General features: G+C 43.8%; 1 protein-coding gene across 7 annotated transcripts in view; it reads left to right on the forward strand.

Annotated features, from left to right (window-relative positions):
• The window catches only part of RIMBP2 (RIMS binding protein 2), a 494,858-nt gene that overhangs the window by 312,469 nt on the left and 157,400 nt on the right, over positions 1-24,989 (forward strand). For 6 of the 7 annotated variants that reach the window (XM_089775164.1, XM_089775165.1, XM_089775167.1 and 3 more), the window contains exon 6: positions 23,670-23,759. In XM_089775164.1, coding sequence (XP_089631290.1) covers positions 23,670-23,759 — 90 coding nt within the window. Of the gene's footprint in view, positions 1-1,859; positions 1,919-23,669; positions 23,760-24,989 lie in introns of those variants that run through there. The other variant, XM_075898437.2, reaches the window with a different exon arrangement.

Here is a 24,989-nt window from a genome sequence, read left to right on the forward strand (position 1 = left end):
ACCACCAAACTTAGCATGCAGTTTCCTCTTATTATAACTTAAATCAGAGCTACTCAACTTTGGAAGCCCCAGGGCCACAATGATACTCTCAGCACATGCCGAGAGCCGCAACTTAAGTGTGGTTGCACATACATGCAAATATATATGCAAATGGCTTCTTTTTCACACTGATGGGCAAGAATACAAAGATTAAGGCAAGATTACACAACACACAGGCCCCATTTAAATCAGTTCTGCTGATATTAATAAAATGCAATATTTACTCGATTTCCATATGAGCTTTTAATGAGCAATGACAGTTCAGGAATTCAACTACTAAAACGCATATCAACAGAAGACCATTGTACTGACTTCTTTTTTGTTTTAGCTCCCACCCATGGGCCACAAACAAATGGGCCACAGGCCATGTGTTGAGTAGCCCTGACTTAAAGCAGAGACATTTATGTTCATGAATGACCATAAGGAACCAAGCATGGGGGATAGTTATACCCTAGAATGACCACAGGAGGTAAACACCCCAACCCTGGGAAGCAGCCACTGGCCGGTAGCACGACTCCTGCCACCCTGAGACAGCCATGGAGAGCAGCTGGCAGGCAGGCCACACAGCCCCCACTATCCTAGGGAGCAGCCAGCAGCCACCTCCACCCCATGCTCTGAACTCCTCAAACCCTGCTGTGACTCCTGAATCTCCCACCTCTACCCTGAGCCCCTCCTCACTCACAGCCTTGATACCTACACTAGGGATGTAAGCACGTAGTCAACTATCCACTAAGCATAAACGTATTGAGTAGTCGAGTGGAGTATTCAACTACTCGCTTCCCTCCTCTTGCTGCCTCTGTATGAGAGGCAGCAAAGGGGAGGGGAACAGGACCCAGTGCTGGGGAGAAGCCGGTTTCAAAAGTAGGTTTCCCCCCAGCACTATCTCAGTGATGCTGCCTGCTCCCTCCCCTATTCCCTCCCTCCCCCACTGCCTCTATCAGAGGAAGCAGGCAGGGATGGGGAGGCTGCTCCAGCAGCAGCCTCTGTCCCCAGGCCGCTGCGAACATGGGCTGCTGGATCCAGCACGAGCCGGGGCCAAGAACTTCTGAGTTGCACTGGTCTGGAACCACTGCACCTCTGGATTTTACATGTAGTATGAGGCTGGTTGCTCTTACTACATTTAAAATGCAGAGCTGCTGTGGTCCAGAGCCAGTGCAAGCCAGGACTGCTCAATCCTGGCTCAAGCCAGCTACAGGAGCTACCCCCACTGCAGCTCTGCAGAGTGATCCTTATCAACTAATCATGTAGTCGATACAAATTGTATCAACTACATTGTTAGCCAAATATATGCTCTTTAGCATCCTTAACCTGCCCCCCTTACATCCCCCAGCCTCTTGTCCTGAGCCCCCTATATTCAAGACTGTACCCCCCTGCCCTGACTCCTGCACCTCCCATCCTCAGCCACGTGCCCTGAAGGACCTGAGCAATACTGGGTAAATCTTCTAGTCTACAAAAACAGAGCTATCGGAGTAGGCAGGTGGTGCTGGCAGGGAGAGGTAGAACTAATTAGTTATGAAATCTCACAGAAATAAAGAAAAAAAAAGATAGAATTCCAGAGGGCCCAAGAGTCAAAGAAGCATATGGTGCCAAGTAATTTAAAAATAAAAGTTTGAGTGATCTGAACAAGCAAGTCATCTTCAACATTTTTCACAGCTTGCACATATTTAATCTACTTCTGTTTTTAAATTACCAGAGAGTGAACTCCCTTGGCACCTGGCCTGCTTCCTTCTTGATGGGTAGAATGGAGTACCATGTGATCACAGCAAAAGAATTACCTTGCAGTATTACCAATTAGTTCAGGAGCCTGCCCTTAGCACTTTCCAAGTCTCCTATCAGCTACACAGAGGCAGTGGTACAATCCGGGAAGGATTTCTACCAGGTGAGGCAACTATTACATTTGCTTAATCCTCTCTACCTTTTTTTTTTTTTTTTTTTTTTGGTGTCTGGATGGATGTCCAAGAAACAATGGTGGACATCTGTCTGCTTTGGATCATGGACTATATTAGTGCAAACTTAGGATCTTGAAGATCATTCCTGCAGAGTCCACTTGGGGAGATGCAATGCAGCACTGTGGTGCATAAAGGCAGTCCCCAGGTTACGTACAAAATAGGGACTGTAGGTTTGTTCTTAAATTGAATCTGTATGTAAGTCAGAACTGGCGTCCAGATTCAGCCGCTGCTGAAACTGACCGCCAGTTCTGACTTACATATAGATTCAACTTAAGAACCCCAAGTCAGCTGCTGCTGAAACTGATCAGCAGCTGATTCCAGGAAGCCTGGGGCAGAGCAACTCTGCCTCGGGCTTCCTGTAGTCAGCGCTGGTCAGTTTCAGCAACGGCTGACTTGGGGACGTCTGGGGCAGAGCAGCTGGGGTGCTGCTGGGTTGCTCCAGTAGCACTGCTCCTTGGCGATACTGGACCAACCTAGCAGCACCCCAGCTGCTCTGCCCCAGGCGTCCTGATTCAGCCACTGCTGAAACTGACCAGCAGCGGCTGAATCAGGACGCCTGGGGCAGAGCAGCTGGGGTGCTGCTGGGTTGGTCCAGTAGTGCCCAGAGCGGTGCTGCAGGACCAACCGGCAGCGCCCCAGCTGCTCTGCCCCAGGGTCCACAACAAAAGCCTGGTCTGCTGGGGGGGGGGGCACACTAGCTGCGCCCCCCCCCAGCAGACCAGGGACACAGGGAGCAAAGCGGCAGCGGGGGGGTGCCTCGCCTCTGAGGCTTTGCTCTGGCACGGGACCCGCTTTGCTCCCGGTGCCCCTGGTCTGCTGGGGACCGTCTCCAGCAGACCAGGGACACCGCGAGCAAACCCGCAGCAGCGGCGGGGTCCCCCGCTTCTGAGGCTTTGCTCTGGCAAAGCCTCAGAAGCGCAGGACTCCGCCGCTGCTGCGGGTTTGCTCGCGGTGTCCCTGGTCTGCTGGGGACCATCTCCAGCAGACCAGGGGCACCTGCGGCTTTGCTCCCGATGTCCCTGGTCTGCTGGAGACGGTCCCCAGCAGACCAGGGGCACCGGGAGCAGCTTTTCTCACCCCAGAGGTCGAGGTGGCTGACCGCTGCCTGTGAGCTCCGGGGCGAGAAAGCCCCGTTCATAAGTTCGTAAGTCGGGGACTGCCTGTATTGCTGTTCATACCCCTGTAGTTTGATCTGTGGGATAGTGTAGACATGTCCAAAGAAAGAGGGCTGCTTGGCTAGTTTCATGCTTAGATAACACTCTGAATAGCTGCATTGACCCAAGGGATTGTACTTACCAAGAAGGTAGGGGAGACTGCATAAACTTTTCAGCATGCTTAGCCAAATTTTTGAGGGCCAGCAGGAGTATCAGAACAAGTGTTGCTATGGATTTACCTGCTGGCTGCTCCATTTTGAGCATTTCTGTACCTAGGGATGCAGAGAGGGAGTAGTTCTTTTGGTTTAGTTTTAGGGTTGAATATCTATTCCACTTGATTGAGCAAGTGCCCAGGGGAAAAGAATGGGCAGTTACTCTGAGTTGAGCGAAAGAAGTGTGTGTGTTGTTTAAAAAAAAAAAAAGCCTAGGGAAAACAGCTGCAAGAATGAAACCGCATGGACCTTAGCTATTGATTATACTGCCCCTAAGGTGGAACGTAGTGTAGACAGTGGGTATGGGTTATGTTAAGATAGTAGTAAGGATGGAGCAGTGAACTTCAAAGATGCCTGAGGTGATTAGGGTAGAGAGACTTTTAATATCCTGAAGGGGGAAAATTATAGTGACCTGGATAGAAGGCCAAGTCACCAAGATGTAATCCTGTAGCTCAGGGAGTATGGAAAGGCTGCTTAGAGAGGGAATGGGACAAGGGGGCTAAGAAACCACAAGAGGTGTCAAACCATTGATGACCTTATTTCCAAATGAACCACAAGGAGGTGCCCGAGTGAGGAGTGCTTCAAATCCCTGGCAGTTAACAAAAACAACAACAAAAATTCTGTTCCTAAGTTGTTCTTCAGGGTTATGCTGGATTCAAAGTGGCAGAAGGCTACCTTTTATTATTCTATACTAAGAAAGTCTTATTAAATGTTCAAATTCTATTAATCTAGGGTGTGTCTAGACTACAGGGTTTTGTCGACAAAAGTGGACTTTTGTCGATAAAACTATACCTGAGTCCACACTGCCTTTGAGTTATGTAGACATAACGTCGACAAAACTCAGCAGTTTTGTCAACGTATGTAAACCTCATTCTACAAGGAATAACGTCTTTTGTCGACAGAGTTCTGTCGATAGAAGGCATTATTGCATCTACACTGTCCTTTGCGTCCACACTGTTATGTCGACAAAGTGGCTTGCTTTGTTGACAGACCTGGATGTAGTCTAGATGCTCTTTGTCGACAGAAAGCTTTGTCGACAGTATCTGTCGACAAAACTTCTGTCGACAATACGCTGTAGTCTAGACATATCCCTAGTGAAACCAAGAAAACAAACGGTGTGTAACAGATGTACATAATGAAATCTTAACCAATCTATGACACAATACATATCCACCCAACAGAAACCATAACTCCATTATCCCAAGTTCTGATTCAGGAAAATTACTTTAGCATGTGATTAGCTTTAATTTTAAATATGTGAGTAGTCCATGTAGTGAGTCTTCTAATTAATAAATATACAGTAAACACATACTTAAATGGGTTCCTGTTTTAGGGCATCAGGGAAAATAGCCAGCAAATCCTGGCTAAACCTCTCCAGTCTGGCACTCTCTGATCTGTCAACATCCATGGTACAATATGATTTTAGTTAGCCAGATGTCCACTTATCATGGGTGTGTTCAAGTTTCCTGTGGCCCAATAAAGTTTGTTTACAACCAGCAGTCCTGCCCTGAGATTTCTGTGCTATTAATTAGTTCTAATTTACCCCTACATGACTTTTAAGAGCCCAGTAAGCAGTGGAAGTGTTGGTAATGCTGCTGGACAATACTGACCTCCTGTGGTTTGGCAAAATCTCTGGTTTGGCACTAGTCTGGTCCTGAGGGTCCCAGAATAGAGAGGTTCAACTTGTTTATATAAAGTGAGGATCTCAAATGTCATGGAAATCAGTCATCTTTCTTTGTTTTTTCTTGTCTTGGCCACTGGGAGAGCCAAGACCTAGATGGGCCATAGATCTGATCCAGTAATTCAGTTCTTAAGTTCTTAGTCAATTGGTGTATTTTGTGACATACTATTTTTAGATGGTATTTCCTACAAGAAATGTAGCTCACTAATAAGGAGAGGAAAGAAACTGTGTGGGTTTTCTTTTCTTAGAATACAGTATAATTTGCATGGACATTTTCCTTTTTTTAAACCAAAGAAGAAAATCTAATTGTAAAAAGGCCATATTTAAAATGCAAATGTTTCTAAATTAAAACCTGTGTGTCATGAGAGAGGCAATGGAGCTGCGTTCTTCATGTGCATGATTATTTTCTGTGCAGGGTTACCGCCTCTCTGCTTCGATACCAAAGCCTTTAAATAGCAGAATGAACATCTCACTCCAATGGTGGATGCACATTTAGCAGTTGTTTCAAAGACTCAGTATCATATTTAAATCGTAAAATACTGTAAGACAAGTGGCTGTAATTTAATTATTTTGCATTGGCATTTAATTGTTAAATAGCAAGTGGATTAGTATATCAAACTATGTAAGATTTAAACATAGTGAATAGATTTTTTGACCCCCACTGAAGTCAATGGCAAAATTCCTGAAGATTTTAAGAAAGCCAGGATTTCACCAATTTTGTTTATGCGCATACTTCTGCTTTCTGTATTCCAACACACTGATCAAGAGTACTAGTTGATAGGGCCAGCTGACACATTGGCTAGTGTACCTCTGCTCCTTGTGTACTGCTCTAAGCTTCCAGCCAGCTGGAAGGATGTTGTAAGCCAGGTGTGTATGAAGGAGCAGCAATGGATGCTGCATTGCAATGTGCTGATTGCTACACCACCCATTCTTCCCTGCCATCTTGTATCACTATCTCCACATCTTATTCATAAGTCCTTAATAGGGTTGCCAGATGGTTTTACCAAAAATACTAAACTTCTTCCCCTCTGGCCCGCCCCCCAAAAACCCCACTGTTAAGGAAAAAAAAAAAGGGAGAGACCAAAGCTGTTGACAACCAAAGCTGTCCGGGTCAACACTAGAGACCTGGCAACCCTAGTCCTCAAGAATTCCCTTGATAATCACAATGATAGAAGAACCTCAGACAGTTTAGAGGTTTGATTTGTTTCAGAGAAGCAGCATCCAAACATATGGAAGGTTATTGAAGTATTTATGTTAAAATACAGATCTTCAGCTCTTTCTAGAATGTTTCCTGGTTTTGTTATATTGGGATGCCCACAAGGCCAGCATTTTGATATCTTCGATTATAACAAACTAATAACACCATTATACTCACTAATTTTTCACTTTCTTCTTCAAAGATCAAGATTTAGTTTGATCTATGGGCCAAATTTTGGATTGTATCATATTTTATCTTTCCTAAGTTGAATAATTGTTATTTAATAGTGGGCATTAAATCAACTAATATAATTTTAAATTACAGATTGGGCCAACCTGCAGAGTGGCATTCTAAACTACCCTTCCCCAAAGTTTGACAAAGTTCAGATCAGAAGTTTTGGATTAGGTCTATCCAATAGTCAAAGGGTACGTCTACACTACAGCGCTAGTTCGAACTAACTTAGTTCGAATTAGTTAAATCGAACTAAGCTAGTTCGAACTAACGCATCTAGAACTAAAAACTAGTTCGAACTAGCGTTTTGCTAGTTCGAACTAGCAAGTCCACATTGAGTGGACTCTGAACAGGGCTTAAGGATGGCCGGAAGCAGTGCCGGCAGGGCATAAAAGGAGGACTTAGAGCATGGAGATGCTGTCTCAGGCTAGCCGAGGGCTGCGCTTAAAGGGTCCCGACCCCCACCCCGGACACACAGTTCTAAGGGGTGCCCCGCTTGCAAAGAAGTTCTGGCTTGGAGTGCCCTGAGTGCCCACACTGGGCACATCACACCACTCGGCCATCAGCCCGGCTGCACTTGCCACAGGCTGCCATCTGGGGAGAGGGAGTAATTGGGGGGCTGCAGGAGAGCTTCCACCCCCAGAAGCCCGCAGAGCCAGCCCAGTCCTCCCCATCGGGGGCTCGTACCCCATTCCTCCCTCACCTCCTTCCACTTACCCTTCCTTAGCCCCCCTTCTTATTGATGTACAAAATAAAGATAACGTTTCTTCCAACATTGACTCTGTCTTTATTGAAAAAAAACTGGGGGAGACTGGGAAAAGGAGGTGGGAAAGGGGAAGAGAAAGGCTGGGAGAGGGGAGGGCAACTAACATGATCAGGGGTTGGGAACAGGTCCCAGATGAAGAAAGGCTACAGAGACTGGGACTGTTCAGCTTAGAAAAGAGGAGACGGAGGGGGGACAGGATAGAGGTCTCTAAAAGCAGGGGTTGGGTGGAGAGGGTGCATTCATAAAAGTTCTTCCTGAGTTCCCATAAAGAAGGACTAGAGGACACCAAAGGAAAGGAATGGGTAGCAGGCTTGAAACTAGTAAGAGAAAGTTGTTGTTGTTGTTGACAAAGCAAATAGTTAACCTGTGGAACTCCTTGCTGCAGGAGGCTGTGAAGGCTACAACTAGAACAGAGTTTAAAGGGAAGTGAGATAAAGTGATGGAGGTTGGGTCCATGGAGTCCTATTAGCCAGAGGGTAGGAGTGGTGTCCCTGCCCAAAGTTTGTGGAAGGCAGGAGAGGGATGGCACGAGACAAATGGCTTGGTCATTGTCTTCGGTCCATCCCCTCCAGGGTCCCTAGGGTTGGCCGCTGTTGGCAGACAGGCTACTGGGCTAGATGGACCTTTGGTCTGACCCAGTATGGCCATTGTAAGCTCAGGGCTCAGTGTCGGGGGTCTCAGTGGACCCCCTTGATTTTCATGCACACCTGCTCCTGGGTGGCCAGGCTGGCAGCTCTCCTGCCCTAGACGGCCACTTTCCTGTGCCTAGTGCGGAGATCGTGGACGAGGTCCACGATGTCCGCACTAGCCCAGGAAGGTGCCCGCCTCTTGCGGTCCAGGGCAAGCTCCCGGGAGCCGCCAGCCTGGTCCCAGCAAGAGGGGGTGGGCTGGGGGGCATCGGGTGGGTGGCTCTGTGCCGTGCCAGGTGCAGGGTCTGCTAGCTGGGTGCTGGCAGGCTTGCACCTGGCACGGGCACCGTAGCCAGCCCGTGCCCCTTTAAGGGGTCCGGGGCCGGCAGGGGGGCATAGAGTTTCCCTGGTGTTGGCCAGAGTGGCCACCAGGGAAACCTGGGGAGGGCTAGCCTCCCACTAGTTCGAACTAAAGGGCTACACAGCCCTTAGTTCGAACTAGCTAGTTCGAACTAGGCGTTAGTCCTCGTAAAATGAGGTTTTCCTAGTTCGAACTAAGCGCTCCGCTAGTTCGATTCAAATTCGAACTAGCGGAGCGCTAGTGTAGCACCTATTAAAGTTAGTTCGAACTAACGTCCGTTAGTTCGAACTAACTTTGTAGTGTAGACATACCCAAACTGATTTTCCCTTGTCACTGTTCTGCATGTGGTGTACCATAGTGAAATTAATCTTCCAACATTAAGAAGCAGAAGAGAGGTGAAGGTGCCAAATAATAATTTTACATCGTTTTATTTTTCTCCTGCCACACTGCAGAAGCTTTATGTAATTGAATCTTGGGGTTTGGTCCATTTGTTGTCCTCAAGGAAACACAAATGAATTTGTTTATGGATATTCACTTTGCATGTGTTCTTGTGCACATGTGTTCATGCTCTTTCTCTCTCGATTATATATAACAACATTTTCCTGTGGGATGACAGAGTGATGCCATTACATCATTCTGTGTCCACAAGAGTCAAGTCCCACCCACTCCCAGCGTGGCCTTCCAGTCCCCTCCCCTTCCCAGTGGTTAGGGGTGGGGGAGAGCCATAGCTGCCAAGGTCTCACCTAGCCCACTCTGATAGCAGTTGGAGAGGGCTGCAGTTGGCTGAGTCTAGACAGCCTGGGCCCAGCTCTCCTCCCAGCTGGTACAGGATGGGGCACAAAGACTGGAATGGCTCCAGTCCTGCCTGACAGCATGGGGCGGGGAGGACGACAAAGAGCTGGGGCCTCTGGGGCAGCAGGAGGGCAAAGAGCCAGAGCCTCTGCAGGTGGCAGAGTCAAAGAGCCGGGACTGGATGGCCTAGCCCCAGGCCCTCCATAGTGGCTGTGGAGAGGGGGCGAAGAGCTGGGGGTGGGATAAAGGGCCAGAAGGCTGGCTAGGGGCATGACAAAGATCCAGGGCCGGGGGTGGGAGGAGGCTGGGGGCAGGGAGGAAGGACTAGGGTGGCCTCATCCCTGGGTCCTCCTTGGCCCTTCCCTGGCAGCTGGAGAGGGGAGGAAATACTAGGGCCAGGCAGCCTCAGTTCTGGGCCCTCCCCAGCCAAAAGGGGGGTTGGCAAATGTAGTGAGCAGGGAGTATAGCCAGAAATGTTAAATTCTCTCTACTCATGTGTTAATATTAGAAGGGTTATTTCAGTTTGATGGCTCTATTTTACATAGTTCATCTTCGCAACCTAGGTGCCCAATCCTAATTGTGCATCCACAACTCTGACTTCAAAGTACACCTGTGACTCTTCTGGATCATACTTTTATCATAATGACATGGTTACAAAACTCCGCCACACAGAGTAGATTGGGAATGACTGCATCAGAAAGAGAATTTATTAATAACTTAACATTGTAAAAATATACATTTCTGAACTACAGTTCACCATTTCTCCCCATGCTTGCTTCTAATGCTGCTTTGTATTTTCTGATTTTATTTTGTATTCACAACAACTGTTCATCTCAACCAATCCATTTTTTAAAGTAAACAACAATCATTCTCCCTTATTCTTTCAATCATCTATGTAGGGTTACCCCACTCCTGGTTCCCAGATCCTGATTAGTCCTCAATCTGGCAGACTTTGTACTGCCTCGGGTTGCCATGTGGTTTAACAAAAAATACCGCCCCCCCCCCCAAAAAAAAACCACCAGGGGAAAAATTCTGTTGAGGGGGGGGAAAAAAGGGGGAGAAGACCAAAGTTGTAGAGCACACTTTAGGTGTCCAGTATTTTCTGAATATCTTAACGGACATGAGGCGAAAATACTGGACTGTCCGCGGAGGTCAATACTGGACTGTCCGGGTTAATACCGGACACAGGGCAACCCTGGTACTGCGCCACTGGCCTCATTTGCCCTTGGCAGATTTTGAGCTCTTGTCCCTCAGCTAAAAAAGGGCGTCAGGGCAAGTGTCCCCGGTCAGCCTGAGCTGTTTGACAGTCCTCTCCAGCTCTCAGCTGGGTTTGAGGAAACCCCTCATTGGAGCTCTTTACCCTCTCCCCCTAGCGGTTTCTTGCAATGTTGACATTACCTTTCTAAGTTTATCTGGTTCTCTCCCTATCTGCTCTGGTCTTCTCTTATTCCACTTCCTTTCCCACTCTCCTCCCTTGCATGTGTAAGGGGACTGTTAGCCCCTTACTAAAACTCCATGGGAGTTTTTGGTTCACCAGCTCTCAGTATCAAAAGGGAAAGGGTCCATGAGAAATCAGGGCCCTGAGACTGACAGACCCCAGAGACAATGAAAGCAGCCAACTGTCCAGCTTGGCCTGATTGACAGGTTGGACAGGTCAGTGAGGAAAGTGAGAGGCCAGGCCCTGTCCTCCCTGTGAGCTGGGATTTTCTGGGTCTTTCTGAGCAAGGAGAGAGAGCTGAGAGGAGCAAGCTGTGTAGAGAGGCAGTCCTGCAGCAACAGAGCCAGGCACACACAGCCCAAGGAGCGTAGACCCTGTGTTAAGCATCTGGCAACCCTAGCTCAATCTAACTTTAGATTGACTCATTTGCTGGACAAGAAAATGTCAGAAAAGATCATAGGTTTGTTTGTTTTTTTTCTGAACACCTGTTTCTCAAACAATTTCCTCTGAGTAATTTCCCAGTTTTCTTGGAGTAATTCTAGTAATTTGCTCTCTAACAATACATAAGTCAAGGAGCATTCCAATATTTTCAGAATAGGACATATGTAAACACCAAGCTGTGTTAAGAAAAATAAAAAGCCCTGAATAAAAAATAATATGCACCATAGTTTTTTTTAAATAAAAGTAATTGATGGATGAGCAAACTAGCACATAAAGCAACAGATGCCTCACTCCAGGCAATGTAGAACCTTGTTACCCAGACAGTAGTGTCAGACTGTGTTAAATCTACAGAAGTCATCCTCCGACTGAATTTTCATAGTCGGTCCTTCTCAAATCTGTTGGGGGAATTTCTTGTTTTGCTGGATTTCAAACCTGAAACGCATTTTGCTTTCATTTCTGTGCTTAAAAGATGCAACTCATATATAAGGTAATATTTTTTTGTTTTAATTTTGCATAGATGGATGTTCACTAATGGACTCATATTTTGTGCCGGGGAAAATGCTGTGGGTTGTTAGTAGGAACAATAAAGCGAAGGGGTAAGAGGAATATTGGAGGTGTCCCTAATTTTCCATCTAGATATACTACACCATTTCTGAAAGTATCACACGTAAAATATGTTTGTTTAAAAATGGAATATCTGTTTGAGAACACGTGGAACGCAATTGCATTCAACTGGAAATATTTTTTCTTTTAAGAACTTTTCTCAATATATTACATTTTAAAGATTGTTTTTTAAGTTTGTTACTTTTGTGGAAGGTTCTGTTTGTGGAGCTGGCACAAACACACAGATAATATACATAACCGAGACCTGGATTTCTCACTTTTAAACCAGGAAAGAATTCTTGTTTTAAACTAGTAAAAACTAAGCTCCATCTAAAGTATAATACATTTATTTGAAAATGTTTTTGTTCTGTAGTTTCTCTTTTTGCCTTTAGCTGATACTAATCAATTTATCATTATTACAGCAAATACTTTCATTTCTAGGAGGGGATATGTCTCAATTAAGTTTCTTTTCTTTCTTCTGTTATCTTTAACTTCCAGTGTTCATCTCCCTATTCAAAAAAATCGTGAATGTACATTCTCTGTTATCAGAATAATAATAGAAGCTGCTTCAAACCCTTCATCTTTAAAATGGATATTTGCTTAAAGACATTTTTAGAAAGGGGTGGCAGGCTGCTTAGCTAATCATTTAAACATATTATCAAGATGGTTGAGGCTGGTGAGAAGCTGCTTTGGTAGCATGAGATACTGCTATCTTTTTATTTACATATTAGATAGGTTTATGTGGAGTATCTTGGAGTATTGCCTTGATGAGTTCTTAATCTTCAGCCTTCTCATCTTTATCAATAGCTAGGGGAGATTGACTTGAAGAGGTTAAACATTAGACCTCATTTGGCACCGTAATAGAATGTGACTATATTAATGAAATTATTAGACCTGAGATGCACTGTGAATAAATAGTTGGGGGGGGAGGGAGAAGTCCCTACTTTAAAATATATATAAAAAAGAAGCATAAGGCTAAAGCTATTTGTATAAAAGAGAAGCAGAGACGAGAATGGGATTTTAAATAGATTTCTTTTTTAAATTGAATTAGGTAGCTGTCAGGTTAGAAAACAATGGAAAAATGCCTGAAACTAATTTATGGAAGTTTCTAAATTAACCACACATCTTCTTCAAGCCCAACACTGATATCAGTCTTTCTCTGCATAGTTCCTTCAGTTTTGGGCAAAACAATTTTCTACGAAGGTAGAACAGTAGGTAACAGAAGGTGCTGGTGCTGAGTAATCAGCTAGAAGTGAGTAAAATGTATCTGACCTGTTGCCTATTTCTGTCATTTGTGAAGGTGGCCCAGTGCATTTCTTGAGCTCCTTCCTCAACAGCAGGCTGTAAAGGGTGGGAACTGTGTTTGGAATTAGCATTAGTAAGAGCAAGACATTATTACTGTAGAGAATGAGTGGAATCCTAGCTATGGTACAATACTCTTTATATTTAGTTACATTTTATGGTTAGGGTTGCCAATTTTCTATTCTCACAAAACCAAATACCCTTGCCCCATCCCTCTTCTGAGGCACCACTCCTTCTCACTCCATCCCTTTCCTAGTGCTCACTTGCTCATTTTCACCAGACTGGCTCAGGGAGCTGGTGTTTCAGAAGTGGGGGAGAGGGGAGAAGGGAGGGGTTGGGGATGTAGGGTTCAGAATGTGGAGGGGGATCCAGACAGAGGCAATGGGTTGATATGCAAGAGGGGTGAAAGCTCCATCTGGGGTTGGGGCCACAGATGATGTGTTTGAGATGCACAGGCCTAGAGCTGAGGGGTTCAGAGTGCAGGAGGGAGCTCTAGGCTAGGACAGTGAGTTGAGATGCAGGAGGTATGCAAGGGTTCTAGCTGGAGGTGTAGACATTGGGGTGGGGCTGAGGATGAAGGGCTTTGGGAGTGTAAGAGGATGCTCTGTGCTGGGATCAAAGGTTGGAAGGTGGGAGTGGAATCAGGACTGAGGATAAGGGTTGTGGCACAAGGGATGCTCAGAGATACAGGCTCTGTGGTGGGGCTTACCTCCAGCAATTGACAGAAATCGTGGCATGTCCCCCTCCATCTCTTATGTGGAGGCACAGCTAGCTGGTCTGCATGTTGCCCCATTTGCAGGCACCACTACCACTGCTACCATTGGCAGCAATTCCAAGCCAATGGAAGTGGCCAGGCAGAATGCATAGCACTTTGGCTGCCCTCTATGTAGAAGACAGAGGGGAAGATGTGCTATGGCATCCAGTAGCCATGTGGTGCAGAGACTAGTAGGGAACGTGTCAGCTCCCCTACATGGTGCACGCAACCAGACAGTCAATGGTCTGATCAGTACTGACCAGAGCTGCCAAGATCCTTTTCAAGTGGGTATTTCAGTCAAAAACTGGACACCTGGTCACCCTGTTTCTGCTACTAGATACAGCACACATGAAAAAGTATATATTTTATAATATACTTATATGGACATATGTACCTTTTTTGTTTAAAAAGTGGCATCTGTACCTGTTAAGCATTATAGAAGGGGCAGAATTGCTGGGGGGGAGGGAAAGGAAAAACAAGTCTATAGGCATTGTGTGCCAACACAGAGTGGCTGTGTCTACACTGGCACCCTTTTCCGTAAAAGGGATGCTAATGAGACACTTCGGAATTGCAAATTCCACGGGGGATTTAAATATCCCCCGTGGCATTTGCATGAACATGGCTGCCGCTTTTTTCCGGCTCGGGGTTTTGCCAGAGAAAAGCGCCAGTCTAGACGGGATCTTGCGGAAAATAAGCCCTTTTCCGGAAGATCCCTACTTGAAAGTAGGAATAAGGGATCTTCCAGAAAAGGGCTTATTTTCCGCAAGATCCCATCTAGACTGGCGCTTTTCTCCGGCAAAACCCCGAGCCGGAAAAAAGCAGCAGCCACGTTCATGCAAATGCCGTGGGGGATATTTAAATCCCCCGTGGAATTTGCAATTCCGAAGTGTCTCATTAGCATCCCTTTTATGGAAAAGGGTGCCAGTGTAGACACAGCCAGTGAGTTTAATGTGGGGAAAATCCTGTGTATTGTTAGTATTTCAGGTTCTAGAGTAGATAGAACTCTTAGGGCAGGCATCTGTTGTTTAACTGTTCTTCGTCTTTATACTCCTAGCATACCAAACTTGTCTAAGCTGTGGAAATTTCATAATGATTGCCTACAAGAGCAACCATTCTTAGAGAGTTTTGAAAGTAAAATGTGTACTTCAGTGGAATACCTTTTTGTCTCCTTATGCAACATCTTTGTCTCATCCTACAAGGTCAAAAATCTGACCATACAAAAGACATAAAAGGATTATTTTGAAATGTAAACATTAAAGTTAGTGCATCTTACAGTGCAAAAAGTCGGTCTAGGCAACTTATTTTATGTTATTGGCTAGGAGTGTTTCCTTGAAACCAACACATTTCAGGCTCTTGTATTCTTTCCAAGCACATCCCACAAGTAGTAAAAATCCTGTTAAGGTGTTGAAGGTAAATGTAATAATAAGGGTACATGTAATAATAATAATAGTTTGAATTTCCATATTGCAAAGTACTGTATATAGAGCAACATGATTTTTTAAAAGAAAGTGGTGAATTTAGTAATTAATGTATTCTGTAGGGGGAGACTGTTCTGTGACCAGTCACTTGGAAAGACTCAGAGGAAGAGGCCGCCAGTGCCCAGAGCATAGGGATGATTGGGACAGGTATGGAATGAGATGTGGAAGGGAAGGAGTGCAGCTAATGCTTGGGACGGAAGAATCCCAAGCATAGTTACAGGCTGGGGACCAACCAGTTAAGTAGTAGTTCTGCAGAAAAGGACCTGGGGGTTACAGTGGATGAGAAGATAGATATGAGTCAACAGTGTGCCCTTGTAGCCAAGAAGGCTAATGGCATATTAGGATGCATTAAGAGGAGCATTCCCAGCAGATCCAGAGATGTCATTATTCCCCTTTATTCGGCTTTGGTGAGGCCACATCTGGAGTATTGTGTCCAGTTCTGGGCCCCCCACTACAAAAAGGATGCGGAAGCATTGGAGAGGGTCCAGCGGAGGGCAACCAAAATGATTAGGGGGCTGGAGCATATGACCTACGAGGAGAGGCTGAGGGACTTGGATCTGTTTAGTCTGCAGAAGCGAAGAGTGAGGGGGGATTTGATAGCAGCCTTCAACTTCCTGAAGGGAGGTTCCAAAGAGGATGGAGAGAGGCTGTTCTCAGTAGTGACAGATGGCAGAACAAGGAGCAATGGTCTCAAGTTGTGGTGGGAGAGGTCCAGATTGGATATTAGGAAAAACTATTTTACTAGAAGGGTAGTGAAGCATTGGAATGGGTTACCTATGGAAGTAGTGGAGTCTCCATCCCTAGAGGTATTTAAGTCTCGGCTTGACAAAGCCTTGGCTGGGTTGATTTAGATGGGATTGGTCCTGCCTAGAGCGGGGGGCTGGACTTGACGACCTTCTGGGGTCTCTTCCAGTTCTATGATTCTATGATAAGGGGATGGTTGGATGAAATAACATGATCTTGGTAACTAATTGACCATTCATTATCAGTTGGAAATAGGTCAATGGAGGGATGATAGGAGTTGCTATAGGGAACTTTCTCGGTGACTGGCTGGTGAGTCTTGCCCACATGCTCAGGGTTTAGCTGATCGCCATATTTGGGGTCGGGAAGGAATTTTCCTCCAGGGTAGATTGGCAGAGGCCCTGGAGGTTTTTCGCCTTCCTCTGTAGCATTGGGCACAGATCACAGCTGAAGGACTCTCTGCATGTTGGGTCCTTCAAAGTATTTGAATGCTTCAATATCTTTGATATAGGTGAGAGGATTATTCTAAGAGGGGTGGTTGAGATTCTGTGGCCTGCACTGTGCAGGGGGTCAGACTAGATGATCATAATGGTCCCTTCTGACCTTAAAGTCTATGAATCTATGAGCTCTGTGAAAGCAAAGACAGGGGCAGCAGGTTTTCAAACATGTTAATGGTACCCAGAGCATGCAACCCTCCCCCATGTAAACTCTACCCCTCCCTCCCCACGCACACACCTGAGAGTGAGTTTGGAGAGGGGAGGGGAGTGGGCAGGGCTGTCTCTAGGGTGGCAGGGGCTGGAGTACCCCTCCCTGGGCATTTCTCCCCTCACTGCCAGCTCTGCCCTGCCTCTGCCTCACCCCCACTCCACACCTTTCCCAGATCCCATCCCTGCCCAGCTCTCTCGCTGAAACTCCCCCAAGGAATGTGAGCTGGAGGATTATGAGGGGGCCTGGTGAGGGTTGATGACAGATGTCTGTCCACCCTCCTGCACTCACTGCAGCAGCAGGAGCCAGAGCACTCCGGCAGTCTGCTGCACCTGACCATGCTCTTCCAGCAAATTCATTAACAAAACTTTTTCTTACTATTATAGGAAAATGTCTCCCTTCCCATTTATCTGACATCCGCCTCACTTAATACATATCAGTACAAACCAGAGAGTAGAGCTTGGTACAATGTGATTTATAAAAGCCACAGCAATGCTATATTAATCTTCAGAATACATGGGCATACCATGTAACTAACACTATGATAAGAAGCTGTACGGGATAGCTGAGTTAGTATGTACAGGATCAATTTAAAAAACAACTAAAGGTATGGTAGCACTTTATAGACTTAAGAAAACACATAGACAGTATCATGAGCTTTCGTGGGCACAGCCCGCTTCTTCAGATGACCGGAGTTTATAAGAGTTAAGGCTAAGCGTTGGGTTTCTCAGAATGAATGTGTAAGTTCTGAGTTATGGTGGGGAAGCATTTGAAGGGGTATTGATGAGAGTATTGAATGATTTGGTTGGTTATTCACATGATTAGCAGGATGAACAGAAGTATTCTTGCATTGATTGATTTGTGTCTACACTAAGGGATAGGCTGGCAAAGTTATTGATTTCAGGGATATATATATTCATGCCCCAGAGCCCTTCAATTATGTTAACCTAGATGTTACATGTTGACCAGACCTCAGAAATTCTTGCCTTTGCCATCAATTTTTTTTTGTCTGATCTTGGATATGTCATTTAACCTCACTGTCCTTTTGTTCTGCATCTCTGAAAGAGAGATGATAAAGATGTTGTAAGAATGTATCTATTAATGGATGTGTGACGCATCATTACTACCATGATGAGCACGATCAGAAAGCTTATTAATAAATATCTGTACTGTAGAAATTGAAGGAAAAGGCCTCAATGTCTGAGTTTCTTGATTGCTGTGATTGTGGGTTTGTCTACACTGTGAGGACTAAACTGACATAGCAAGGCTGTCATAATTATGCTGCAGCTGCAGTCTAAACTGGTAAAGGATTTTTTTCTACTGATATATAAAAGCCAGATCCGTGAACAACAGTAATTCCTATGACAAACACATTCTTCTGGGGGCTAAATCAGCATAGCTATGTTGGTCAGGGGTATAGACATAGCTATGTTGATATAAATGAAGTGTAGACTTAGCCTGCTTCTTTTTGCATGTTGTTCAGGCTAGAGTTCTGGCAGCGGATGCTACTGTCACAGATGATTCTTGATCCCTAAAGTTTCATTTATGATGGGGAGCAGGGACGGCTGTTTATTTTAGTAAATATGAAATGACAGCCATAGTGAACAACAAATGTAAATGCAAACCAACAGGCTTAGAACGAAGGTCCAGTGGAACTGTGATGTTTACTGTCCTATTTTAGTTCATCCTTGCAAATAATGTGATAAAATGTATCTCTCTTCAGATAGGATTAAGGACCAGTTTAATGGCTCTGCACTCTATCTCATAAACCAGTTTCCTTTCTGGAGAATTAAAACAGTCTGAAGCTTGCTGACCTAGCTTTTTCATTCTTTTGGTTTTTTATTTCTGCCTGATTCTTCTTAATAATAATTTAAAAGACCAGAATAAATATCTTCTGTAGTATTTTCAGTAGCTAGTGTTCCATTACACATTTAACAGACTCAAAGTTTGTCCAGCTGCCATGATTCTTATGAAATATGCATGACAAACATTCCGTATTATTCCAAACTGAAAATCTTTATTTAGCTTAACCAAGAGAGAAAGGTAAGGGTGACTTGATCACATAAGTACCTATAGGGTATAGAGATTCTGCATAATTAAATGGCTCTCTAGTCTACCAGAAAAATGTGTAAGATGATCCAGTGGTTGACAGCTGAAACTAGACAAATTCAAACTAGAAATTAGGAACAAATATTAAGCAGTGAAGTCAATTACCACTGGGACAACTTGCCTAAGGATATTTTTAAATCAATACTGGCTCTGTTTTTAGAAGGCAGGATAGAGCTCAAATAAAAGTTATTGGCTCAATGCCAAAATCATTGTGCCAGATTGTTTGGCTTGTGTTATGCAAGAGATCACATTAGACCATAACAATCTTATAGCAGTGATGAATTTGCACCATGATTTTATCTATATCACATAACAAATGTGTTCGGATTACCAGTTCCTTCTGGCCTTCAATTGTACACGTGAAATCCTGACCCCAATGAACGGCAAAAATGTCATCAACTTCAGTGGAGTCAGTATTTCACCCTTTTGAATCTACATTGAGATCCAGTTCTGCTGAAGACACAAGTTATCTGGGATAAGCCATGTCATCCTCTCCCTCCAACGAACCATTTTCCTTTCATTTGTATTTTGCCATGGCTGTCTAAGGGCCAGATACTTCAGTCTTTGAGATTAGTTGCTGTTAAGTTGTCCCAAATTCACTGAAGTAAGTGGAGCTGTATTGATTTGTACCAGCTGAGAATCTGACCCGCTGGAATCAATGGCAAAACTCCATCCGTCTTCAAGGATGCAGGTTAAGACCAATAAGCACAGAGCAGGTGACATGCCTTATTCTCTTTTTGTACAGTATAGTGCAAATATATGGTTTTGTACAAATGACTTTTAATAATCATGCAAAAAAGCATATCCAATATTTATTCTATTGTGCAGCTTGCTCATATCCTAAAAATATGTATTGACTTAGTTCACAGCTTTTAAAATGTAACACAAGCTATGAAATCTCCCTTGTTTTACCCCACAGAACTGTCTAGTATCCCAAGGATAATGACTGCCACTTCTTTTAATTGCATCCTGATGAGTGGATTTAACAGAATTTAAGAAATTACAATTAATGAGCTTCTTATGTGAGAGATGATACATCTGCATGTAGGAGACTGAAGGAACACTCTGCAAAATGCAGCCTTTCTCGTTTTATGCTTAACCAAGGGAGTTAACAGATTTGTAGAACCTGGGCAAGAGGGGTGTGTGTGTGTGTGTGTGTGTGTGTGTGTGTGTGTGTGTGTGTGTGTGTGTTTCTCTGCACTCCTGGAAGGGGCAGGGCCTCAGGCAAAAGGGGCGGGGCCAGGGCAGCTAGTCCTCAGCACTTCCCCAACTGCACTGCACTTCTCTCCAGCCCTTAGTGCCATCTAGGATTCTGGGGTTTCCAGCTGCTGCTGAAGTAGCAACAGCAGTGGCAGGAAACCCCAGACCCCTCTGAGTTGCCACACCCCAGGACAGTTGCCCCCTTTACTTCTTTCCCGACCTTATTGGCAGGCTGTGCTTAACATTGTAGCAGTTTATTAGCAGCTAGAGGAGAGCTTCAGAAAAATCAGGGAAAGACATTTTACAGTTGTGGTGGGTATGGCAACATTAGGGTGGTATTTTAATATGTAAAAAAAAATGCTATGCTAATTTATTTTGAATTTCAGACCCTTTCAAATTCAGCCTTGTATTTGAGGTTTCTTATGTTTTTAAGTGGCAACTATGCACAAGGAAGCTCAATAGACTATTTTTTCATATAGTATGGAAGCCAATTAATCTTTTAGACCCTGCCTTCCTTCAGCATGCAACTTGGAGCTAATAGTAAAAGTGGAAAGGGGTGGAGGTGGAGAGGGAGAGTTGCAAATAAAACCTTTAAATTCCAGAGTTGTTTCCATTTAATGGAATTCAAAATGGACTTAACTTCAATTTTTGTGAAGTATTTTGTGATTATTTTAAGTGGCATTTTTAAACTAAATTTTATCAACATTTTTTGTTTACTGAACACCACTTTCTCTTACTCAAACAGACTTTTGATGAACAAAATGTGCATAATGATTTTATTTAAAGAAAATTTTTGGTTGAAATATCTTGGGGAAAAATTGATCATGTGGAAATTTTTTGTTTACTGAAAAGCACATCGTATTGAAAATCTGTTTCCTGGCAAATAAATAAATATTTTTAAAAGCATGATTTAAAAAATGATTGAAATCTCAATTTTTTTATTAAAATTATTGTGGAAAAAATTGTAAAAAATAGAAATGATTATTTTTTCACAAGTTTGCATTTTAAAAATATTTTTCACAAGATAATATATTGTGTGTAAAAAGTTTTGAGCAGTTCTATTGCTGCTTTATCTGATATCTAAGCACAGTGAGAAAGGCGCTGTCTCCCAAAAAGATCACCGGAGTTTCAAAGAGACATATTCTTAATGAAGCAGATATATTCACAGAGATTGTTCTCCCCTAGGTAACAATTATTTACACTGGGCTTGAAAATAAACAAAACTGTTTTTATTAAGGATGTAAACAGTAGGATTTAAGTGATTGCAAGTGAAAACAGATCCAAGTAAATTACTAAGCCAAAAAGAAATAAAAGATGCCAGCTAATTCTAATATACTAAGAAATTTATTACATACAAATTCTTACCATATACAGTTGTTCTTATCTTAAGTAAAATGTTTCAAGTTAAGGACGTTAAATACTGGGTAATTGACTAATTGTATAGTCAATGCATTTTTGCATCAATTATTTGATTAGTTGATAGGGTGCTTTCACCTTTGAAGTGTAGCAACCGCCCAAGGAGGCTGGGGACTCCCCAGCTGATGCCAGGCTCCATGTGGCACTTCACTTTGAATTGCTGCAAGAAGTCTAATGCCGGGCTCCCACGGCATTCAAAGCATCAGCGCCACACAAAGAAGCTGACCCCTGGCTCCATGCGGCACTGCCACTTTCAAGTAAGCCCTCTTTTCTCACCTGGGGGCTGGAGCTGGAAGCAACTAGTCTTTCACATCCCTACTTAAAGTCAGAGTTTATTTTTACTTTAGCCTGGGTCTACAGCTTTTCTGAGTTTTTTAGAGTCCTTTTTTTTTAAGGGTTTCTTCATGTCTATTCTCTTAAGGTGGGTGGGAAGACTTGATTGCTTTCCATTCTTAAAGTAGACTTTTCCCCAAGGCAGGAACCCTTTTTTCAGTCTCCTCCATTCCCATGGAAAAGTACCAGATTCAAGATGGTTTCCAGTACCAGATGACATGGTCACATGTCTTTCTAGGACTAGTTTGGGTTTATAGGAAAAATAAAGCCATTGATTTGAGTATTAAGCCATTAAATTCATAAAGTATCATTAGTTAAAAAGGACTTTAGAGGTGATCCTGGCAATAATAGATTGGTAAGTCTAACGTCAGTACCGGGCAAATTAGTTGAAACTATAGTAAAGAATAAAATTCTCAGACACATAGATGAACATAATTTGTTGGGGGAAAGTCAACATAATTTCTGTAGAGGGAAATCGTGTCTTACTAATCTACTAGAGTTCTTTGAGGCAGTCAACAAATATGTGGACAAAGGGGATCCAGTGGATATAATATACTTAGATTTCCAGAAAGCCTTTGACAAGATCCCTCATCAAAGGCTCTTAAGTAAAATAAATTGTCATGGGATAAGAGGGAAGGTCCTTTCATGGTTTGATATCTGGTTAAAAAACTGGAAACAAAGGGTAGGAATAAATGATAAGTTTTCAGAATGGAGAGAGGTAACTAGTGGGGTCCTCCAAGCATCTGTCCTGTTCAGCTTATTTATAAATGATCTAAAGCAGCAGTTCTCAAACTTTTTGGGCTCCGGAGCACTTTACGTGCATAAAAATGTATGTGGAGGCCCAGCAATCCACTGATTGTACGTGTTGTACCTATCAATGTTTCCAGTTTGTCAACCTCATGGAGCCACTGGAGATGTCTCGTGGAGCTCTGGGGCTCCGTGGAGCACAGTCTGAGAAACACTGATCTAAAGAAAGGGGTGAACGGTGAGGTGGCAACATTTGTAGATGATATTAAGCTGTTCATGATCGTTAAGACGAAAGTAGATTGTGAAGAACTTCAAAAAGAAACTCAACATTCACCAAACTAAGTGATTGGGCAACAAAATGGCAAATGAAATTTAATGATGATAAATGTAAAAAAATGCACGTTGGAAAAAATAATCTCAACTATACATACAATATGATGGGGACTAATTAACTACAACTACTCACGAGAGAACTCTTACAGTCATTGTGGATAGTTCTCTAAAAACATCCAGGCTGTCTCTAGACTGCATTCCTTTTCTGTAAAAGCGATGCAAATTAGACACATCGCAATTGCAAATGAAGTGGGGATTTAAATCCCCCCTGCTTCATTTGCATAAACATGGCTGCCGCTTTTTTCCAGCTCAGAGCTTTGCCGGAGAACAGAGCCAGTCTAGACGCGGATCTTTCGGAAAATAAAGCATTTTCCGAAAGATCCCTTATTCCTCTTAAAATATTCAGAACCATAAGCACATTTTCATAAAGCATGGGGGGCTTAGTGACACCCATTGCTGCCAAGTTTCCTGATGGTATACGTAGCTACAGCTTTAGATGACACCTTGACGCCTGGATCTATATTACCTTTTTGTACCAACTTCTGAAATGCTGTGGTATCCAGGTGGTGTATGTGGATCCCAGAAAATTGTTCCTCAGCAGCTGTTGGCTCTGTTGTGGCTGGGGGTATTATGAGCACCTGATGTTGATGGTTCTGCTGGTTTCTCTTCCCTTTTGGTTCTTCAGGAAAAGATAGGGCAAGAATCATGCCATCTTCAAGTCTAGGGATCTTCATTAACTCTATGAGGAATTGTGTATTGGAATTGTCTGCTCTGTGGAGTCAAGTCATGTCCCTTCACTTATAAGTCTTTAATCATAGCCGCTCACTTTATCAGCTCTAAATCCCTATCAGAAAACATGGTAACAGTCATTTATGGTACAAAATAGCCCAGCAGGTTTGCACCTTCAGGACCTTGAGCTTTCTGCCTGACTGCACACATACAGATGTGTTAATATCCAATGAAGTGCACCCATTGATTATTTAAGATACATGCAATGTAAAAGAATGTAGACTGAAATGGACCTGAGTGACCTACAACACCCTTTCTTCTGTTCTAGGAAAATGAACTGAAGGATGCTGTGCAAGAGAAGAATCGCTTGAGCCTTCAATATGCTAGTTTGTCCCACAAGGCACTGCAATATGACCAGGTAATATTTCCGTATGAAAGTCATGCTGATAGACTTTTCGCATCCAGTTATCATTGATGCCACACTGCCAGCACAGTCGCACTACTTCACTGCTGGGGACCCACTAAAGACACTAAAATGTTTTGTTTCAAAACCAAATTGAATTCATGAACAGTATGTTTTTTTATGAAAAAATACTACTCCGCCGATGAAAGTGAATAATTAAGAGACACAGGCAGAAGCTGAAAAGGGGTGCTTTGTCTTTGCAGCATCTTCTCTTTATACTCTAAATTCCTGTGAGGCTTTAGGAAAAATTGCTGTTTGCAGTGGTTTTCACTAGAGCTCATCAGAAAATTATTTCTACTCTCGCATTCCATGTAAATTTTTGACAAAATCCCCCCTCCATTTTTGTTAATTTTTCTTATTTTAAAATTCAACAAAAACTGTGTGTCAAATTTCAGTTTTGCCCAAAAGCCATGGAACGTGTGAATCACTTTTGGTTCTACTCCAGTATCTAATTCTCCATCTTTTGCTTTCCTACTAGACAGTGTGCCTTGGGGGAGTTCATGAACCCCTCAGCCTGAAATGGCAAGGAAGGCTGCAAGGTTATGACCTATGACTGATGCAAACAGTGCTTTACCTCTGTCCACCTAGGAACTCAAGAAGAGATTGTGGTATTTGAGGCACAGTACTTCTGGAACCTTCCACTGTTGCTTGGCTCTCAGGGTACGTCTAGACTACATGCCTCTGGCGACAGAGTCATCTAGATTAGGCTACCGGACATAGTAAAATGAAGCAGCGATTTAAATAATCGCCGCTTCATTTAAATTTACATGGCTGCCTCGCTGAGCCGACAAACAGCTGATCAGGCATGAGGCATACCTGGGTGGTCAACAAATACCTTTGATGTCGGCAGGGGAGCGTCCAGACTATCGCGCTGAGCCGACAAACAGCTGATCAGCTGTTTGTCGGCTCAGCGTGGGAGCCATGTAAATTTAAATGAAGCGGCGATTATTTAAATCGCCGCTTCATTTTACTATGTCCGGTAGCCTAATCTACATGCCTCTGTTGCCAGAAGCATGTAGTCTAGACGTACCCTCAGTCTAGCTATCTGCCTCAACTAGAGCAGGATCTGACAAAGAAAGGTGATAAATGGAACCTTTCCCACTGTAATTAGCTGTGGCTTTTGAGGGTCAAACTGTAGAAGGTAGTCATTTGCTCCCATTGGGTGGTGGTGTGGTGCACTGCTCT

This window comes from Pelodiscus sinensis, chromosome Z (genome assembly GCF_052426305.1).
Source record: "Pelodiscus sinensis isolate ZL-2025 chromosome Z, ASM5242630v1, whole genome shotgun sequence".
Classification (NCBI taxonomy): domain Eukaryota; kingdom Metazoa; phylum Chordata; order Testudines; family Trionychidae; genus Pelodiscus; species Pelodiscus sinensis.